The sequence below is a fragment of the Didymosphaeria variabile genome (assembly GCF_027946475.1).
Source record: "Didymosphaeria variabile strain IMI 356815 chromosome Unknown scaffold_4, whole genome shotgun sequence".
NCBI classification, from domain to species: Eukaryota; Fungi; Ascomycota; class Dothideomycetes; order Pleosporales; family Didymosphaeriaceae; genus Didymosphaeria; species Didymosphaeria variabile.
This window is the reverse complement of record NW_026611623.1, coordinates 3,673,852-3,690,422: the sequence shown is the minus strand read 5'-3', so window position 1 is coordinate 3,690,422 and position 16,571 is coordinate 3,673,852. Positions and strand designations below refer to the sequence as shown.

Genomic DNA, 16,571 nt, shown 5'->3' with positions numbered 1-16,571 from the left:
TGCCATGAAGCCGGGATCTCCAGCCTTGGTTTCCACCCCTGCGCCGTTGTTCCAAGGGACCTGGCAACAAAGTCCCTGCGCTACCCATAAAGCGCCCATCATGTCCCGCCGTAAGCTTCTGCGCGCTTCGTGACTTCACTACAAAGCCTCCTCCCCGACCCCAACTTCCCATCCCGAGTGTCCGGCGTCACCTCACGCTCAACGGCCCCAGCATCTGCCCAAGTCTCCCAGTTCCCAAAACCATCTGCCTTCTACAAAAACGCTACACGCCCGCACCTTCCCATTTCACCCGCGCATTCACGTGCACCACTTCGAGCCTGGCTGCATTCCGACCACTGGCGCGTGTTTTGGGCCCTGACCACTAGCAAATCATGGACGGCAAGAACTCCTCCGGCCGCCGAATTTCTCTCTTGAACGACAGCGCAGAGCCTCAACTCCCCACCCGCCTACCTTCCTCCCCGCCATCCCTGCGCTCAAGGACCTCCAGCTACACCTCGTCACCCATCGCCTCGCCCGCCACCCCCCAGCTAGTGCGCAGTCATTCGACAGATTCGGCAGGCACCATGCAAACACCTTCACCCATCACGCCAGAATTCGGCTTCGATGGTCTCCCCCCTCAGAATCTAAACTCTCCCGTTTTCCAGCAGAACAGCTTCTTCCCAACACAGAAGGAGCTGGTCTCGGCGTATCCGCCCCTCTCCCAGAACACTGGCCCGCTTCCTTACCCCGCAAACAACCTCCAGCAGAACTACTTTAGACCACCACCGCCAGCCGAGAGCCACAACGGCGCCGCCTCTGCGAATCCACGCTCCAAGAAGAACAGCTACCCGTGTCCAGTAGCAAAGCAGTACAACTGCGGCGACCACTTCACCACCTCAGGTCACGCTGCACGCCACGCCAAGAAGCACACGGGCAAGAAGGACGCCTTCTGCCCCGAGTGCAACAAGGCCTTTACCCGCAAAGACAACATGGAGCAGCACCGCAGAACACACCAAAGCGGTCGCAGTGCCGCAGGCAAAGGCACCGACAACAACATTAAAAAGGCCAAAGCCCAGGCGAAGCGACCGAAGCCCGCGCCTCTGCAGTCCACCTTGCCTTCATTATCCGGACTTTCCATGATGGATCCGGCTCTCCCAATCAGCCCCTCACAAAGCTTCATGGCACCGGCAGTCCAACCCACAGACTCCTTTGCCGACTACACTCAACGATCACCCTACCCCGACCCTTCCCAATACGCGCTGGCCCACGGTTTCAACCCCGGCTCGTCGTACGGCCTGGACGCCTTGGCCATTGCCGCAAGTGGAGAGAAGCGCAAGTACGAGGTCTAGCTTCTGCGCCCGGTTACTCAACGTCCCAATTCACCTCATCTCGAGGGTTCCATTTCCTTGCACCAAAAACTATTACGGGGTTCACGTAAAAGACGCATTAGCCGTCAGGGCTACGAATCTACGAGGCGTTCTTCGGGTTCGTGACGGCTCTACCTGCCGCACGCCATGGGTTCTCTTCTCGTATTGTATTTTTTGTATTACCGCCATGCGCCGGACCTTGCCTAGGCATGTTGATTCGCGCTGGCTAATTAACCTTTGTTCTTGTTTCATCTCATCTAACTACGGGGGTTGGTGTGCTACACTTCCATATCGGTACCGATGTCCACATTTAGCTGGGCGTTTTTCTACGGGGGTCGGCTTCATTGATCAGGGGTGACGGTCAAGGGACCTAGGATATCAGGGCAAACATGGATACCCCGCCCTTATCGAAGGTGCACATCTTTTCTGGTTCTATCTACACTTTAGCAACACTGCGGGGGAATGCGGTCGCTCAGCAGGAGTGACAGCGGGCGTGGTGACTGGGTCGGAACGAATTAGACAGCTCAACAACACAAGTCAAACAATCAATTGAGTTTGGACCCAGCATATCGTATTCGTCACATCTGTCTGCCGTGAAGTAGTTTACTTTGGTTTGTCTCACACTGCCATGTTGCTTTCGCCTCGACATGCTCGCCCGCCAGCATCAGCGGTGCCACTACGTCCAGCTGGGCCGTCTCCTCTAGGCAATGACAGCTCGTTCCCAACAGTTTCAATGGGCAGATGACCTTTCACTTCCCCGTCTCCCAGCCAGTGTCGCCGTCGGCGCCCCGCCCATGCCCGTACCCGACTAGTGCAACGCCGTTGCTGCTGAAGACAGGGCTCGTCAAGGCAGACAAAGCCAGGGAAAATGCATTCACCTATTGCTGCATGCCCCGCAGACAGCCGGTGGGCTCTCCGTCCGCCGCCCCCCTAGCCTCCCACCCTGCGAATGAAGTTGCACTGCGCGCGTCCGCCTGCTCCCGTCGCAAGCGGCGACAGGCATGTGGAAGGGCGAGCCATTGGTCAGAGACGCGTCAGTGCCCGGCGCGCCTACGATGTTTAGTTGATGGTCTGGTTAGCTACGGCTCTGACGGCTCTGCGCTCGACAGACGTTCTGAAGACGTCCGACGACCCAAACTCTACCGTGGAAAAGGTTGCGGGCGAAGCTGGGTAACGTTGCCGGCCAATCGTGTCGAGGCGTCAGACCCTGCATGAGCGACGGACCCGCCAACGATCTGCAGGTGAGAACCCTCTAGCCATAGTCTCCCGCGGAGGAAAGGACGCCGTTGCGGCTGATTGGCGCTGTCAGACCACACTCGATCCGGCGCCGCCCGCGGAAGGAGCCATACTGTATGTTTGTCGTGACGACGACTGCCCGGCGACATTTTGATGTTGAATTGGGCTGGGCTGAACAGTCTACTTTGAGTTTCCCAGTCCCCGCATCGGTCCAGAGCTGCGTCGCCCCGCCCCTTGCCCCTTGCCCCTGCCCTTGGGCTCCGACGACATGCTGTAAGCTCTCGTTGAGCCCTCAATGTAACACGCAGTCTCCACGATGCACAATTGCAGGTGCAATCAAATTTTCGTTGGCGGCCTGAAGCGTTCTCGACCAACTTCGCCCCATGCATGTTGAATCTACAGGACGTCGTCGTCGAAACTTTGAGAGCTGGCCACGACATGAGCGTACAAACGCCACGGGGAAAGCCACGGGGTTTCGCCTCGACTCTCCCTGCGGCAACGCCATGCTCTTTGACAGGATGACTCTGCTTGCTCGCGTAACAGCTGTACAAAGCCACGCGACGTCGGGGACACCGGTCTATCCCGACTAGGCTGACTCGCTCTCCCATCTCTCACTTCACTTCACTTTACTTCACTATGGCGTGATCTTGAAATGGGACACTTCCGTCTTGCTCAAGTCGAGTTGCAAAGGCCGTGTTCGTTTTTAACAATTTAGCTTCTTGCCGTCGGAAAGTGAAATTCAACTTTTGCACTACCATCCTCTGTGCATAAACGGCCATGGCTTCTCGGCCTGCAGTGAAAGCACCCTCGGGTATAAGAGGTTGGGCTTGCAGTTCAACCGCCATGATCCCTGATGAGGCATGAGTGTCTCTGCTTTGCTTCTTCGTGGCTGATTCGCCGCCAGGAACCGGGCCCTGCTGAGGTTGCTGCCGTGCGACGTTCGTCAATCTGCCCGCAGATCTCAAAATATCTCAACCAGCAGGTGGGGGTGCATCTGCAGAGCGGCAGCCATGTTTCAGCATTGCAGATGCTCCGTCTTCCCCGGACCAGGTCTTTACGCGACGTGCAGGCAAGGATTGACAGGACGCAAATGCGCGTAGCCAGGAACTGTTACCGATCAACCATGCTCTTTTCTTTGCGAATGCGAGAATGGAACCATGTGGTCTGGGGGTCAAATGATCACCGCCCGAATCTTCATTTCCTTCGTCCTCCTTTTTTGTTTACTTTTTTCTGGTCTGACTTCGCTTCGTCCCCACATTGCAGCCCTCGCTTCACCCGTGATACACAAACGCCATGTGTACGGTGCAACAACACCCGCTTCTGTCTTGTGCTCGTAGCACCGTCTCACCCTGACACGAATACCTTGGGAATCCTGGTCGCTGGGCATGCGCTGCAAGATGCGCTGACCGATGGCAAGGGCTCGTCAGCACGACGAAAAAGGCTTATCGCATACTTGCATACTTGAGGAGCACAGTGGCATCTGTTCAAAGCCAATCAGGACGCTCGTAGCTACATCTAGCATGTACCACCTCGGGCTATCGTGGGAATTCTGGTAGCGAGCGACAACAAAGGGCAGGGGACGGCTCAGTGCAGATCTGCGAGTAAACGTAGCTCAACGGCTGTCACTGGCTGGTTTCGACGATTGTGCGCGCGCAGGGGCGTCGTACAAGTAGTGGGGAAATACTGCATCGGGACGCTCTCACAATCAGGCCGACAAACTTCAAGTACAGCTGACTCGCATCCAAAATAAACGGAAAAACAAAGTTTTGATGCCCAACCTGGAGCAGTGCTTCTGCCCCGCTGTGTCCGAGACATTGACGTGGTTGCCGGTGCATGCCATCGGTCCCTAATGTATCCTTCCCAGCTCTTTCTGCATAGTCGGCGCTCGAGTGTTTCAGTGTCCCTCGTCTCCGCATCTCATACTAGCAATGAATGGCTAGCGAGCCACCACCTCATCGGTACGTTGCTTCCGCGCCTTCTGCAGAAGTTCTAGAGCTTTGCTCAACAAATGTCGGTTCATGGATCGAGACGGAGCCCGATGCTGCGTGACATTGCTGTTGACAGATTCTCCGTTGCATGCTCAGCCGAGATTGGCCTTGTGCACGTACCGTGCAAAGCTGAAGTCTTCTGCGGAAGGTCCCGCGGTATCATTGAGGGCTTGCTGATACCGCGTCTTCAATCCTTGCTCTGGATTATCGTAGTCTTCGTCTTCGGAATCATCATCATCGACCTGCATGCCCTCATCGCTGTTATCCTCAACATCGCTGACAGTCTCGGGATCGTCCTTCTTCTTTCCCTTGCCTGCGCCGCCAACGTTCATGTCCCTCATCAGCTTGTCCAGCTCCTTCTGTCGCGTGGCGACCTTCTCCTGCTCCCGCTCAGCCCTCCGTCGCTCGAGTTCGGGTTTGTAATCACGCTCGAACTCCTCTTTCTTGGCCTGTACACCCTTGAAGAAGTCATCCATGCCATCACCAGTCATTGAACTGACTCCGACCACGCTCAAATGCTTGTAGAACTCCTCGAGAACCAGTGACATGCTGTTTAGCAGACTGCCCATGTAGCCACTTCCTCCACCAATGGCGCTGCCCTCGCCTCCGAAGCTTCCGCCTTCTTCTTCGTTTCGTAGTGCGTTTTGAAATGCCTCAAAATCAGTCATCCAGTCTTTTGCGAATTGAGCATCTTGCGCATCTGTCTTGTTGAACACCAAAATCATAGGCAACTTCGTCTTGTACAATATAGAGCAAGCGTAAAGCATATTGGACATGAACGTCGAGGTGCTTGTAGTGCGCGGTGTGTCGATCACGTAGGCAATCACGGTGGGGAAAGTGCTCGCCAAGCTGCTCAGCAGGATCTCTCCGCTGGCCGACCATACAAAGACCTCAATTTGTCCGGGCGTGTCGACTAGTATGTGCTTCACCTGTGCTGGCTGCTGGGTAGGCGGAGTTGTCTTGCCAGAGTTTGTCATGAACTCGACCGTTGTCTGCTCCGGCTGCTCCGCGGGCTCCGGCGGAGCAGTTCGCTTTTCCAGGAGATTGATGACTTGGTCAATCTTGGTGCTGAACAGATTCAGACTGGTAAGAATGCCGCCGTTAGGCCCGAGGTTGAACTGCTTCATGACCTCCTTGTAGTTGACCGAGTCTCGGATGTCGATGTTGGGTGTGAAAGGGACGTAGTGAACGGCAGGGTCGAGATTTAGAATATATGGCGGCGCGGCTTTAGTCTTGGAATCTGAGGGTTCGGGTTGCGTAGGGTCGGCATGTGTGTAGAGGTGCGAGACAAGGCGCTGCATGAATGTCGTCTTTCCAGAGCCCGCCATGCCCACACATACGATGGCGACGGGTGCCTCGGACGCCGGCGCGCTGCCTGTGGTTGGAGTTTTGTCGGTCATTGCGGGTGGTGAGGAGGGTGTAAGTGAGTGTATCGGTTGTGGTGTTTGAAGGAGCGTGGTAGAAGGTAGAACTTAGTGGGGCACGAGCGTTCGGAATGTTTTGGTACGAATTTCTTTAGACTAGCGGGGCAGGCAGTGATGTCAAGCTTGGAAGGAGGTCATAGCTGCACCTGCCGTCTGAACCCTGAAAGTTTATCTCGACTTGCACACATTACACTACGAACGCGACAATGGGCCTCGATGACTTTGAGCGTGAGCTTGCGGCGAGCAAGGCGAAGGAATCGCGCAAAGAGTCGCACAAGAAGAGAGATCGGAGCCGCAGTCGCGACAGACACCACCGGCACAAGCACCACCACTCGTCGCGTCACGACGACGGTGATGAAAGACACCGACACAAGCGCTCGAAACATCACCGCGAAACGTCCGAAGAACGCTCACGCCGGAAGAGACGCGAACGTCAACGCGACGACGATGGAGACGGTCGCTCGCGGCGCAATGAACAGGATCGCAGGAGCCGGTCGCCCTCTGATGATGAGGACCGCCTCACCAGCAAGCGCAAGTCTCGCCATCAGATGTACGAAGAGGACTCTCCTTCTGATGATGAGCTCATGGACAAGGACTATCCTCCGCCCAATGACGACTTTCTAGACCACCAGCTCGAGGAAGCGGCGGACGCAAACCTACAGCGCGATGACTGGATGCAGGCGCCCTCGTCTATGGACGTCGACTACGTACAGCGAAGGAAGAAAGAAGACAAGAGCACCTTTGTGGGCGCGTCGGCGGAGCAGAATCACGCGCGCAAGGTACACCAGGCTGAGCTCAACCATCACTTGAGAGATGTACAGGATGATGGCGCTACAATTGAGGAAGAGCCAGTGCAACGGGAAGTATCATATACCTTTGGCGACTCCGGATCCCAATGGCGCATGACGAAGTTGAAAGGCGTGTATCGGATCGCAGAGCAGGAGGGTCGGCCAGTCGAGGACGTTGCGCTTGAAAAGTACGGTGATTTGCGCGACTTCGATGAAGCTAGAGAGGAAGAGATTGAAGTTGATCGGAGAAAAATGTATGGCCGAGACTACGTTGGAAAAGAGAAGCCTTCTGGGGAGCTCTTCGAAGAACGACGACTGAAGGCGGGCATCCACAGGCCTCCTCAAGAGCCTTCACATCCGGCGGAAGACCTACCACAAGGCCAAGTCGTTCCCGATCCTTCGCCGACAGGGAACACCGTGAGGCTCAGCCAGACAGAGCTCAACAAACTGAAGGCGCAAATGATGAAAGCCAAAATGAAGGGCGCTGCTAACGCAGCCGAGTTGGAAGCACAGTATAACGCTGCTCTATCTGGTGCTGCCAATCGCGTCGAACCGGACGTCATTGTCCTCAACTCGATGGACAACCGTATGTTGGCAGGCGGTCGTCAGGGCGAAGTCAAGGAATTGACCAATAAGAGAGGGCGAGAGCGTGGCCTGGTAGTTGAGAATGATGACATGTCTGTCGAGGATATGCTAAGGCAAGAACGACGAACTAAGGGACAAGCTGGAGGCGAAGGCATGATGCTGGCAGAAAAGATCGCCAAAGACTCCAAGTTCGATGTAAGCATTTCTTCATTCCGCACACCATAGTGCTAATGAACATAGAACGACCTCGACTACATCGACGAAAACGCAGAAAAGCTCGCAACCCGCGCTCCGAAGTCCACGATCAACCTCCGCAATCAAGCCATCTCCGACTATCAACGCACAAACCGCATCCTCGACTCCTGCCCCCTATGCCATCACGAAGACAAATCCCCTCCACAACCCCCTGTTGCACCAATGGTCTCTCTCGCGACCCGCGTCTTCCTCACCTTGCCTACTGAGCCCGAAATCAGCGATGGCGGCGCCGTCATAGTCCCAATTCAGCACCGTATAAACCTCCTCGAATGCGATGATGACGAGTGGGAGGAGATCCGCAACTTCATGAAATGCCTCACGCGCATGTACCACGAACAAGGACGCGACGTCGTCTTCTACGAGAACGCGGCGAATCCAGGGCGCAAGTTGCACGCTGCTATGAACGCTGTACCTATCCCATTTGAGCTTGGCGAGACGGCACCGGCGTTCTTCCGCGAAGCCATACTGACTAACGACGACGAGTGGTCGCAGCACAAGCCTATCATCGATACCTTGAAGGCCTCGCGCTCCGGTCAAGGCAAGCAAGCGTTCAGAAGGAGCTTGGCGAAGGAGATGCCCTACTTTCATGTATGGTTCGAGCTTGATGGTGGAATGGGGCACATAGTTGAGGACGAGCGAAGGTGGCCGCGTAGCGATCTGTTTGCGAGAGAAACATTGGGTGGTATGTTGGACGCAGACATCGAAGTTGTGAAGCGACAAGGGAGATGGGTAAAGGGTGATAGACGTGTGGATGGATTTAGGAAGCGGTGGAGCAAGTTTGACTGGACCAAGGTGCTTACTAGTGGATGATCAGATGAGGGCTCGGAGTATCTGAAGCACGGGAATCGACGAATGAAGATACTGCAAGCGTTTCCTGGCTTATTCCTCGCGCTGAAATGCAGTGCCAATCGTGAACATGTATCATCTGCTGAGTCACCTCAAGCTAGACTTCGCAGACAAAAACCTCTGTATGCAACCAATCGCACAATACCGGTCATCCGCATTAAACCTGCATGATCTCGATGTGGAGTTTTATCGATTGTAGTACGTCACCAAGCGTCCGTGTACAACAACCCTCGGAAGGTCCTTTGCGGGGTTGGTCATCCCCGCCAACACACCCCGTATAACCATGATTCTTGTGATAAACAATACACCTTAATTGTAAATTGACCATCTTAGGCCGCTTCAGACTGCTCTACTTGGGCTTTTCAACAACATAACAATGTCCTCTCCTGATCACAAATCCAAATCTGTATCCGCGTCAACCTCAATACCTGCCATTCCCTCTCCCTCCCGCACAGCGCAATCCCGTCTATCCGCTCTCCTGGCCACCGTTCAACCTCCAGCAACCCGCTATGGGCGTACCATGCCAGCATGCTGGGTCCCGATGCAAGACCAGCCTCTTCGACATCCCAGAAGATTGCGGGTGGTGACTATGGGAGGTGGTATCAGTGCCATGAATCTGGCTTATGAAGTGATGCACGGGTATGACGAGGAAGCAGGAAATTTGGAGGGTATAGTAGAGCATTGCGTGTACGAGAAGGGAGACGTGCTGGGGGGAACGTGGGTTGTGAATCGGTATCCCGGAGTTGCGTGTGATGTGCCGGCGCACATATATACCTGTGAGTGGAAGCCTTGTTTCAGGGGTTATTGAAAAAACGCCTGGGATTATGGCACCGGTATGGGAAGAAGATCTCCCTACAGCCGTCACGCCTAGTAATTGGGAGATCCTCAAGCACACCAGACTATTCATCCACGACCATCTACTAAAGTACCTAAGAAGTCCCCTTCGAGCCCAACCCCAACTGGAGTGCCTTCTACGCCGGCGGACCAGAAATCCAAGCCTACCTCACTCGCACAGTAAAGAAGTACAATCTCGACCGCGACGTCAAACTCTCGCACGAAATCATTCACGCAAACTTCGACGAACGTGAAGGGATTTGGAACCTCAAAATCTCGCACAAAGGCAACGTCTTCGACGACTGGTGCAACGTCCTCGTTTCAGCAACCGGTTTCCTCTCGCACTGGAAGTGGCCCGACATCCCAGGCCTACATGGATTCAAAGGCGTCAAAGTGCACTCTGCAGCCTGGGATGAGGACTTTGATTATAAGGGGAAGAAGATCGCGGTGATCGGGAACGGGAGTTCTGCTATCCAAATCATGCCTGAGGTGGCGAAGAGTGCGGCGCATGTCGTGAATTTTATTCGGAGTCCGACGTGGATTACGCCCGGATTGGGAAGTGCAGTTATTGGAGGGGAGGTGAACAGGTTGTATGGCGAGGAGGAGAAGAGGAGGTTTAGGGAGGAACCTGGGGAGCTGAATAGGCATCGAAAGGAGATACAGCAAGGGAGTAACAAGGCTTTTGGTTTGGTGAGTCTGTTTCAGTTGCATAGATAACTCCGTGCTGGTTAGGAGTGTCAACGAGATTCAATGTTTGATTGTCCCCGCTGTAGACAGTCACTGACGTCAATCCAGTTCGTCAAGGACTCAGAAGCACAGAAAGCAGCCTTCGAGTCCACATCTAAAATGATGCTGGATCGCCTAGGTGGCGACGAAGAGCTTGCAGCAAAGCTCACGCCCACCTGGGAAGTCGGCTGCCGTCGAGCGACCCCAGGTCCAGGCTACCTCGAAGCCTTCACACAGTCCAACGTCTCCCTCACCACCTCCCCAATCAGCCTCATCACCCCATCCGGCATTCTGACCAAAGACGGCACCCACCACGCCGTGGACGCTATCATCTACGCAACCGGCTTCGACGTCTCACACCGCCCTCCGTTTCCCCTTCTCGGCCTCAACAACCTCGACCTCAGAGACTACTGGAAAGACGAGCCTCTCGGCTATCTCAGCGTCGCCTGCCCTCATTTTCCCAACCTGTTCTTCTACTCTGGCCCCAATGCCCCCGTCGGCCACGGCTCCCTCATGGCCGCCCTCTCATGGATCACACGATACATCTCTCTCTGGCTGCGCAAAATCGCCTCTGAAGACATTCTCTTCGTCGCCCCTACATCTGAAGCAACCGAGGAGTTCAACGCCTATGGCGACGAGATCATGGAGCGGTTTGTGTGGAGCGGCGGGTGTAGGAGCTGGTATAAGAAGGGGAGGGTGGATGGGAGGGTCACGGCGGTTTGGCAAGGGAGCGCGATTGGCTTCAAGGAGGCGATTGGGGAGTTGAGACCGGAGGACTTCAAGATTGTGTGGAGGACGGGCAATCGGTGGAGGTGGATGGGGATGGGAGGGCGAGGGTGGAGGGGATAGAAGGGGCGGATTTGGCTTGGTATTTGAAGAAATAGAATGGAAAGAGACGCAAAAAACCATTTCCTCTAAATATTTGCAGAGTTCATCTGGACATGAGTTTAGAGGTAATGAATACTAAAGTAAGCAGTCAATTGTGATATTCATGCCTGTGAAGTGCCGTAATCGTATGACTTATCACTCGATGGGAACCAATCGCAAGAACACTGATTTCGAAGATGCGGCCGCATGAGACGCTGATAATGTACTAGTCGATCCGAAACCCATCCATTAAGCCTATGCTCCTAACAGACGGCAAAAAGCCGTTAAGTTTATTGTGGGGGCACAAAGAAGTCGTAGAAGAAGTAGAAGCAGAAAAACCACATCTAGACCAAGCCCCCTGACATGAGCCCTTATTGTTGCCCATCCGCTGTTTGTCATCCACCACGCCCCAAAAATAGTCGATCTTTGGCGACCCGTTCAGTAATCGGTGGCTGACCTGCCCCATCGCCCGATGTGTAACGTTACAGTCGCCTAGCCTGCAGCACCGACACCGTTCGTATCCATGGGGCTCCCGCCTCCGTTGCCTGAGCCGTTGGTACGTTTCCTCCTCGCTGAAATCTTCTTTCTGCTGTCGACGGATTTGCCTTCTGCTACGTCCACCATGTTGAGATCGTCATCATGTGGTCGATCTGCGTCATCGGGTGGATTCTCCCAATATCTCCTTGTCTCGTCCAGCTCCGTCACGTCTGCCGGCTTCATTCTCAACCATTTCATCCTCGGACCTGACTTCGCCCTCTCGCTCACCCTAAATCCGTAAATGCGAGGTTCGTAGATATTGCCCGCACCTATCCCAGGTGCCAAGTTATGAGGTGCAATTCCGTTTATAGAAGTGACATTCGCAGGGGTGGTGTTGCTGTTCTTTGCGTTTTCAGCTTGTATTTGTATAAGAGCCTGTGCGGCGGTTGTGGGGTTGTTACGGATGCCGCTTCCAATGTCGAGATCCGTGAATGTCATGAAGAAGAGCGAGGGGAATGTGGTGCCGAAGAAAGCGCCGTCGACGGTCTGGAAGCGCGAATTAGGCGGAGTATAGACGTCGAGACAGGAAGGACAGAATAGTTTGACTGTCTCGTGACCAGGGCTGTCGTTCAGGCCGACCGGCAGCACTTTGGTCGAGTTACAGTGCACGCGCGGGCATGTGCCAAAGTGCTGTAACTCATACTTCTCCGCCATCTGCTGGATTCCAGGTCGTGAAGTTATGTAGCGCTGGTGTATCAGACCGTACAGCAGCTCGGCGGAGCTTTCTATCACACTAAGATCGGAAGCTATCCGGAGGTGTCTTCGGTCGCTGGCCCTTCTATACGGCGTCGGTCTCTCGTCGCCCAGTATCTCGTCGTCTTCTTCATCCTCCTCCTCCTCCTCTTCCTCGTCATCATCGTCTTCCGGTTCAACGTCCAGTATCATTTCCAGCGCTTCTTTGTACATGGGCACCTGCGACTGCAGCCCCGTAAGGTTGAAGTCGTCCTCAATAAAATCTTCGGATACTTCGGCGAAGTATTCGTGGCCTAGAAGCCCACAGAACGACGATATCCATGACTCGGTGACCTGCGACGACGATGACATGGTGCCTGCTTTATGGGGAGGTGCACGCCGATAAGGCGCGCTTTCCGCTACCTCTCGCAGAGGGCGATCGTAGAGAGAGTCGGGAGACTGCGAGGACCGAGAGGTATGGTCTCAGTGTCGAAGGTTCAAGCCCAGGGAGGCCTGGGCGTTGGAGGGGTCGAAAATAGGTTATGTGGGGTGAACTCGCGATCGAGACCACACGCGTGGAGGGAGAGAGTTGGAGAGGAAGGCGCGTGTACGTTCAGTGTTCGGTCATTGAGTCGCGACTGCAAGCGGTTGTGCGTGAGCAGTGCGTTGTCGGGCGAGGCGCAGGACAGCCGTTGTGTGGAAGCTGCAAGCGCGGCCAAGGGTGGTGAGAGGTGTCGGATTAGAGATAGCGATGGGCGCGACGCGTCTATGCTATATGTTCAGTAAGGGTTTGAAGTAAGGGGTCAGTCTGTAGCAGACACTCGCATGTTTCGCGGTGTCGGGTGTTTCTGGTGATGAAGTCGTCGTAAGTCTTGGCTGAATCCCCGCGATCTGGGCACGTGATCTCATTTCCACCTGGGCACTTCCAGACTTCACATGCGCCAGTTGTGCAGTAGTCCCTGGACGGACTTCAGCGACTTTAGTAGGATAGATTGATTCGCTTATAGTACCGCCCAGGGCAACTTGCATGCATGATAAGTCTGATCTTCCATGGAAAATAGCGTCAGGACATTAACTCTGGGAATTCTTTGTGTCTGTCGCACCACATTGTGTTCAAAGTGCAATATGATATCGCACCTTCAAACAGTTAAGTCATTACAAAAGGGTATACCTCAAGCTTCGTACACCGCCTGAATGTCAAACCTCCCTACATAGGTAAAGTGTCAAGTATCCACCCGTCAGAATAGATCGCGCATGATCCGCGCCAGCTCATCGTTCTCATTCCCAAACGCAGACACAAATTCCCCATGCGCCAATTCAGCAGAAGACAACCCAAATCCGTTCTGCAACATCGGGAAGTTGCCCGCAGCCTCAAATAGATTCGTAAGATCCGAAGCCATCCCATGAGGCGTATCAATGTTCCCATTCTGTCCGTTCGAGAATATAGCCATTTCGTCCACCTGGTGTCCAGCAAGACCAGCCATGGCGACCGCCGCAGAGGAGTGTGCATCTGCAGCATCATTTCGAACGTTAAGCCCCAGTCGGGGTCCGACTTCTTTGAGCATCTTGATCGTTTTCCACAATCGTTTGGATACATATGAGTCTGATGAAAGACAACGAACGAGGTCCAGGGCCTGGTAGAATTCGTCTCGGCACTCGGCGCTGAAGTCGGCAGGCGCGTGAGCGACCGCCAGGAAAAGCACGGCAAGAGCTGATATGAGGAAGTAGTTGAATAAGATCTGCTGGGCTTTGTAGATGTCCGACGTCTGGTTGATGTATGTCAATGTGCGGATGGTGTCTTTTGCTACTTTGACAACGGTTTTCGCGAACTCTATGTTCTCCGCTATCGATGTGGCCGTGTGTAGCACAGGTCGATATATCAGGATGCGCATCTGATTCGCTCGGAGGTAAAGCACAACCTGGTGCCGAAGTACCGCGCGGGGTTGGTTGTTCACTTGCCGACCGCTGTCCGGATGCACGAATTTCAGTGACTCGGGTATAGACCTGTGCCAATTAAGCACTTGGAAGTCGAGAAAGCTGATATCCTCATTCTTGATCGGTGTCTGAGAAGAGTCGGTATTGCCGACAGACTTCCAAACTTTCGATCCTATAACGCTGTAGGATATCATCGCGTTGAGATAGGGAGTGGAGTCGTCCTGCGAATGAGGTCAGTAGACATACAGAGTACAAGCTGGGTTTGATCTTACCGGCCTGGGCAGATTTAGGTCAATGTCGGCGTCTTGCAAGGCGAACGGCATGCCTGTTCCAAAGCTCCAACGTCTGTCCAAAACATACACAGACCAGAACGTCCTGATAGCAGATGTGCGTTCATCTGGATCAGTAAATGAATCATATGCCTCGCGCCGATGCAAGCCCAGCTCGAAACATTGGCGCGCAGCTAGACCGATGGTACGCCAGGCAAGCACTTCATCGTCCTTGTGAAAGTGGAACATGGCCTATTTTGATCAGTGAGGTCAAACATACACACATGGGGACTCACAGTCAGAGTTAATAAGCTGATGCTCTTCACGTCCACGGGTTCTGAAAGGGTCCTCTCCACGACCTTCTGTACATTGTTGAAAAACCGATCTCCAAGCTGGTCTTTGCCATTGCCCCTTAGGATTAAGGCTGTAGCAAGTATCATCTTGAGGATACTTGTCTTCTCGTCCTCGATAGCGTCTGCTCCTGGAAACGACCCCTGCATTAGTCCTTGTCGGGCAGCAGCTTCGACAAAACTGAACAAGCTGTCGGCATAGCCAGTTATCTCGTTGATATCTAGAAACGGATACAACGCTCCGTTCTCCTCCTGCCAGAAATGTATCAGACCTATAGCCTCTTGTTTGGAAACGGACCATATCGGGTCCTTATCCGCATGAAGTGGTTTGGGCAACATAGCATTCCCAAACGGCGGACTGCCCATGGGAGTGGCATCCATCGTTATGATCCCTTCATCTTCTCCATCGCCAGGTCCTGTTATGCCCATCGTTTTTAAGCTTGTCTTTGCGACACCGAGATTGAATGCATTGGAGGCCGGTCCTTGAAATCGTGGGCGCTTCGCGTTCGACTTGGAGCGCTGGCGTGCGGGCGAAGGAGGAATGCCAGACAACTGGCTAATCGACATGGATCGCGTGAAGTCTGGAGGCTGGAAGGGCGTCCCGATCGAACCCATGCCTTGAATATCGACTTGGGATTTCAATGCGCTCAGGTTTGCGAAGAGCTGGTCAACCTGGTCTTGAAGCATCGATATCTGCCCCGACATCTGCTTGAACTCGTCGGACTCTTTGAAGTTGTTGCAGCAGTTGGGCGCGTACAGGCATTCGAGCGAAAGGTTCCCGCATCTTTGGCATGGCGTCTGTCTGTGAGGAGTGAGCTCGAGCCTAGGGCGCACTTCACAACAGACCTACCCATTGCACTTGATCTTCCTACGCTTGCATTCATTGCTAGCATGCTCGTCAGCTCAATTCTACATGTCTAGCCTGGTATGCGCATCCTACCAAGCTATCGAGATATAGCGATTGCGCTTAGCTCTCGGGTGCGGAGCTCCGTCATCATTCTTCCGCTTCTGCGCGCCTCCGCCGCTCTCCTCGGTTGGGCTCGCACTCATCGTATTGGGGGACGTCGTCATGCGCAGGCTTCGAGCGCACCCCTCACTGTTGCTCAAGGCTCGTCGAGTGATGCAGCGGAGGAGGTGACGGCCAAGGTCCCGATCGGCCTGTTTGCGACTGGTCCGAGCCCTTGTGGCTGCAGATCCGCGCGGGGTCTCCAGGGGCGTTTCCCACCCATGGAAGCAGAGGCACGTGAGGCTTGGTACTACATGTTCCGCCGACCACTTAGATCGTTCCCGATGACGCCCGCTACACGACAACCTAGCATACTGTACAATCGACCTTGCGCTGCGGTGGGAAGACTCACGACTAGCCTACCCAGTCGTCTATTTGACCACTCTTCGCGAGTAGCCCTCGAATTTCAGAGCAGAAATTCGAACTTCCAAGACAAAGTCATATTTTCCTACTAAGCCCTAACGCGAGTTCCTCATCAGCTTGGGATTGAGTGACCAGAGTGTACCGACAGTGACCAATTGATAGGGCTCCACGCGAGGCACGCTCGCCAGCCTCTGCTGTAAGTTGCATTTGAGAGGACGGAACGACTTTGCGCGAAATGACGTGATCTTGGATGCGCCTTTCTATACAACATGTTAAATTTGTAAGTGTTACAAACACGCGATCATGGACGCTATTTGACCGTCGCACTTCACCCACCATACCGCAGAGTGCATCTGCTGCGTTGTGTATTTCCCACACCACACTCGCCGAAGTCGACGATGCAGTGCAGCTCGCCAAGCATATATCGCTGGCCGCAACCAATGCAACGCGAAATTGGTAGCTGAAACCCGAAATCTAGTAATACAAGCTAGCCAACCCATGCACACCGTTTGAACGCCGAGTCACTCTTCGAAAACGCCGTTCC

General features: G+C 54.2%; 6 protein-coding genes across 6 annotated transcripts; 3 read left to right on the top strand and 3 right to left on the bottom strand.

The window, feature by feature from the left end:
- Positions 1–371: 371 nt before the first annotated feature.
- N0V89_006103 (uncharacterized protein) lies at positions 372–1,328 on the top strand (the record flags this gene model as incomplete). The annotated part of the gene is made up of 1 exon (XM_056214875.1): positions 372–1,328. One exon carries the CDS (start codon positions 372–374, stop codon positions 1,326–1,328), a length of 957 nt encoding a protein of 318 aa, XP_056072142.1.
- A 3,334-nt stretch (positions 1,329–4,662) lies between these two features.
- Positions 4,663–5,970, bottom strand: N0V89_006102 (uncharacterized protein; the record flags this gene model as incomplete). The annotated part of the gene is made up of 1 exon (XM_056214874.1): positions 4,663–5,970. One exon carries the CDS (start codon positions 5,968–5,970, stop codon positions 4,663–4,665), a length of 1,308 nt encoding a protein of 435 aa, XP_056072141.1.
- A 230-nt stretch (positions 5,971–6,200) lies between these two features.
- cwf19 (Pre-mRNA-splicing factor cwf19) lies at positions 6,201–8,432 on the top strand (the record flags this gene model as incomplete). Its single annotated transcript, XM_056214873.1, has 2 exons — positions 6,201–7,562; positions 7,608–8,432. The coding sequence occupies 2 exons, from the start codon at positions 6,201–6,203 to the stop codon at positions 8,430–8,432; spliced, it is 2,187 nt and encodes a 728-aa protein (XP_056072140.1).
- Positions 8,433–9,292: 860 nt separating this feature from the next.
- N0V89_006100 (uncharacterized protein) lies at positions 9,293–10,877 on the top strand (the record flags this gene model as incomplete). The annotated part of the gene is made up of 3 exons (XM_056214872.1): positions 9,293–9,338; positions 9,403–9,992; positions 10,098–10,877. The coding sequence occupies 3 exons, from the start codon at positions 9,293–9,295 to the stop codon at positions 10,875–10,877; spliced, it is 1,416 nt and encodes a 471-aa protein (XP_056072139.1).
- A 510-nt stretch (positions 10,878–11,387) lies between these two features.
- Positions 11,388–12,476, bottom strand: CKB1 (casein kinase 2 regulatory subunit; the record flags this gene model as incomplete). The annotated part of the gene is made up of 1 exon (XM_056214871.1): positions 11,388–12,476. The coding sequence occupies one exon, from the start codon at positions 12,474–12,476 to the stop codon at positions 11,388–11,390; it is 1,089 nt and encodes a 362-aa protein (XP_056072138.1).
- An 866-nt stretch (positions 12,477–13,342) lies between these two features.
- On the bottom strand, positions 13,343–15,512 carry N0V89_006098 (uncharacterized protein; the record flags this gene model as incomplete). Its single annotated transcript, XM_056214870.1, has 4 exons — positions 13,343–14,260; positions 14,312–14,560; positions 14,605–15,442; positions 15,493–15,512. 4 exons carry the CDS (start codon positions 15,510–15,512, stop codon positions 13,343–13,345), a joined length of 2,025 nt encoding a protein of 674 aa, XP_056072137.1.
- Between the last annotated feature and the right edge of the window lie 1,059 nt (positions 15,513–16,571).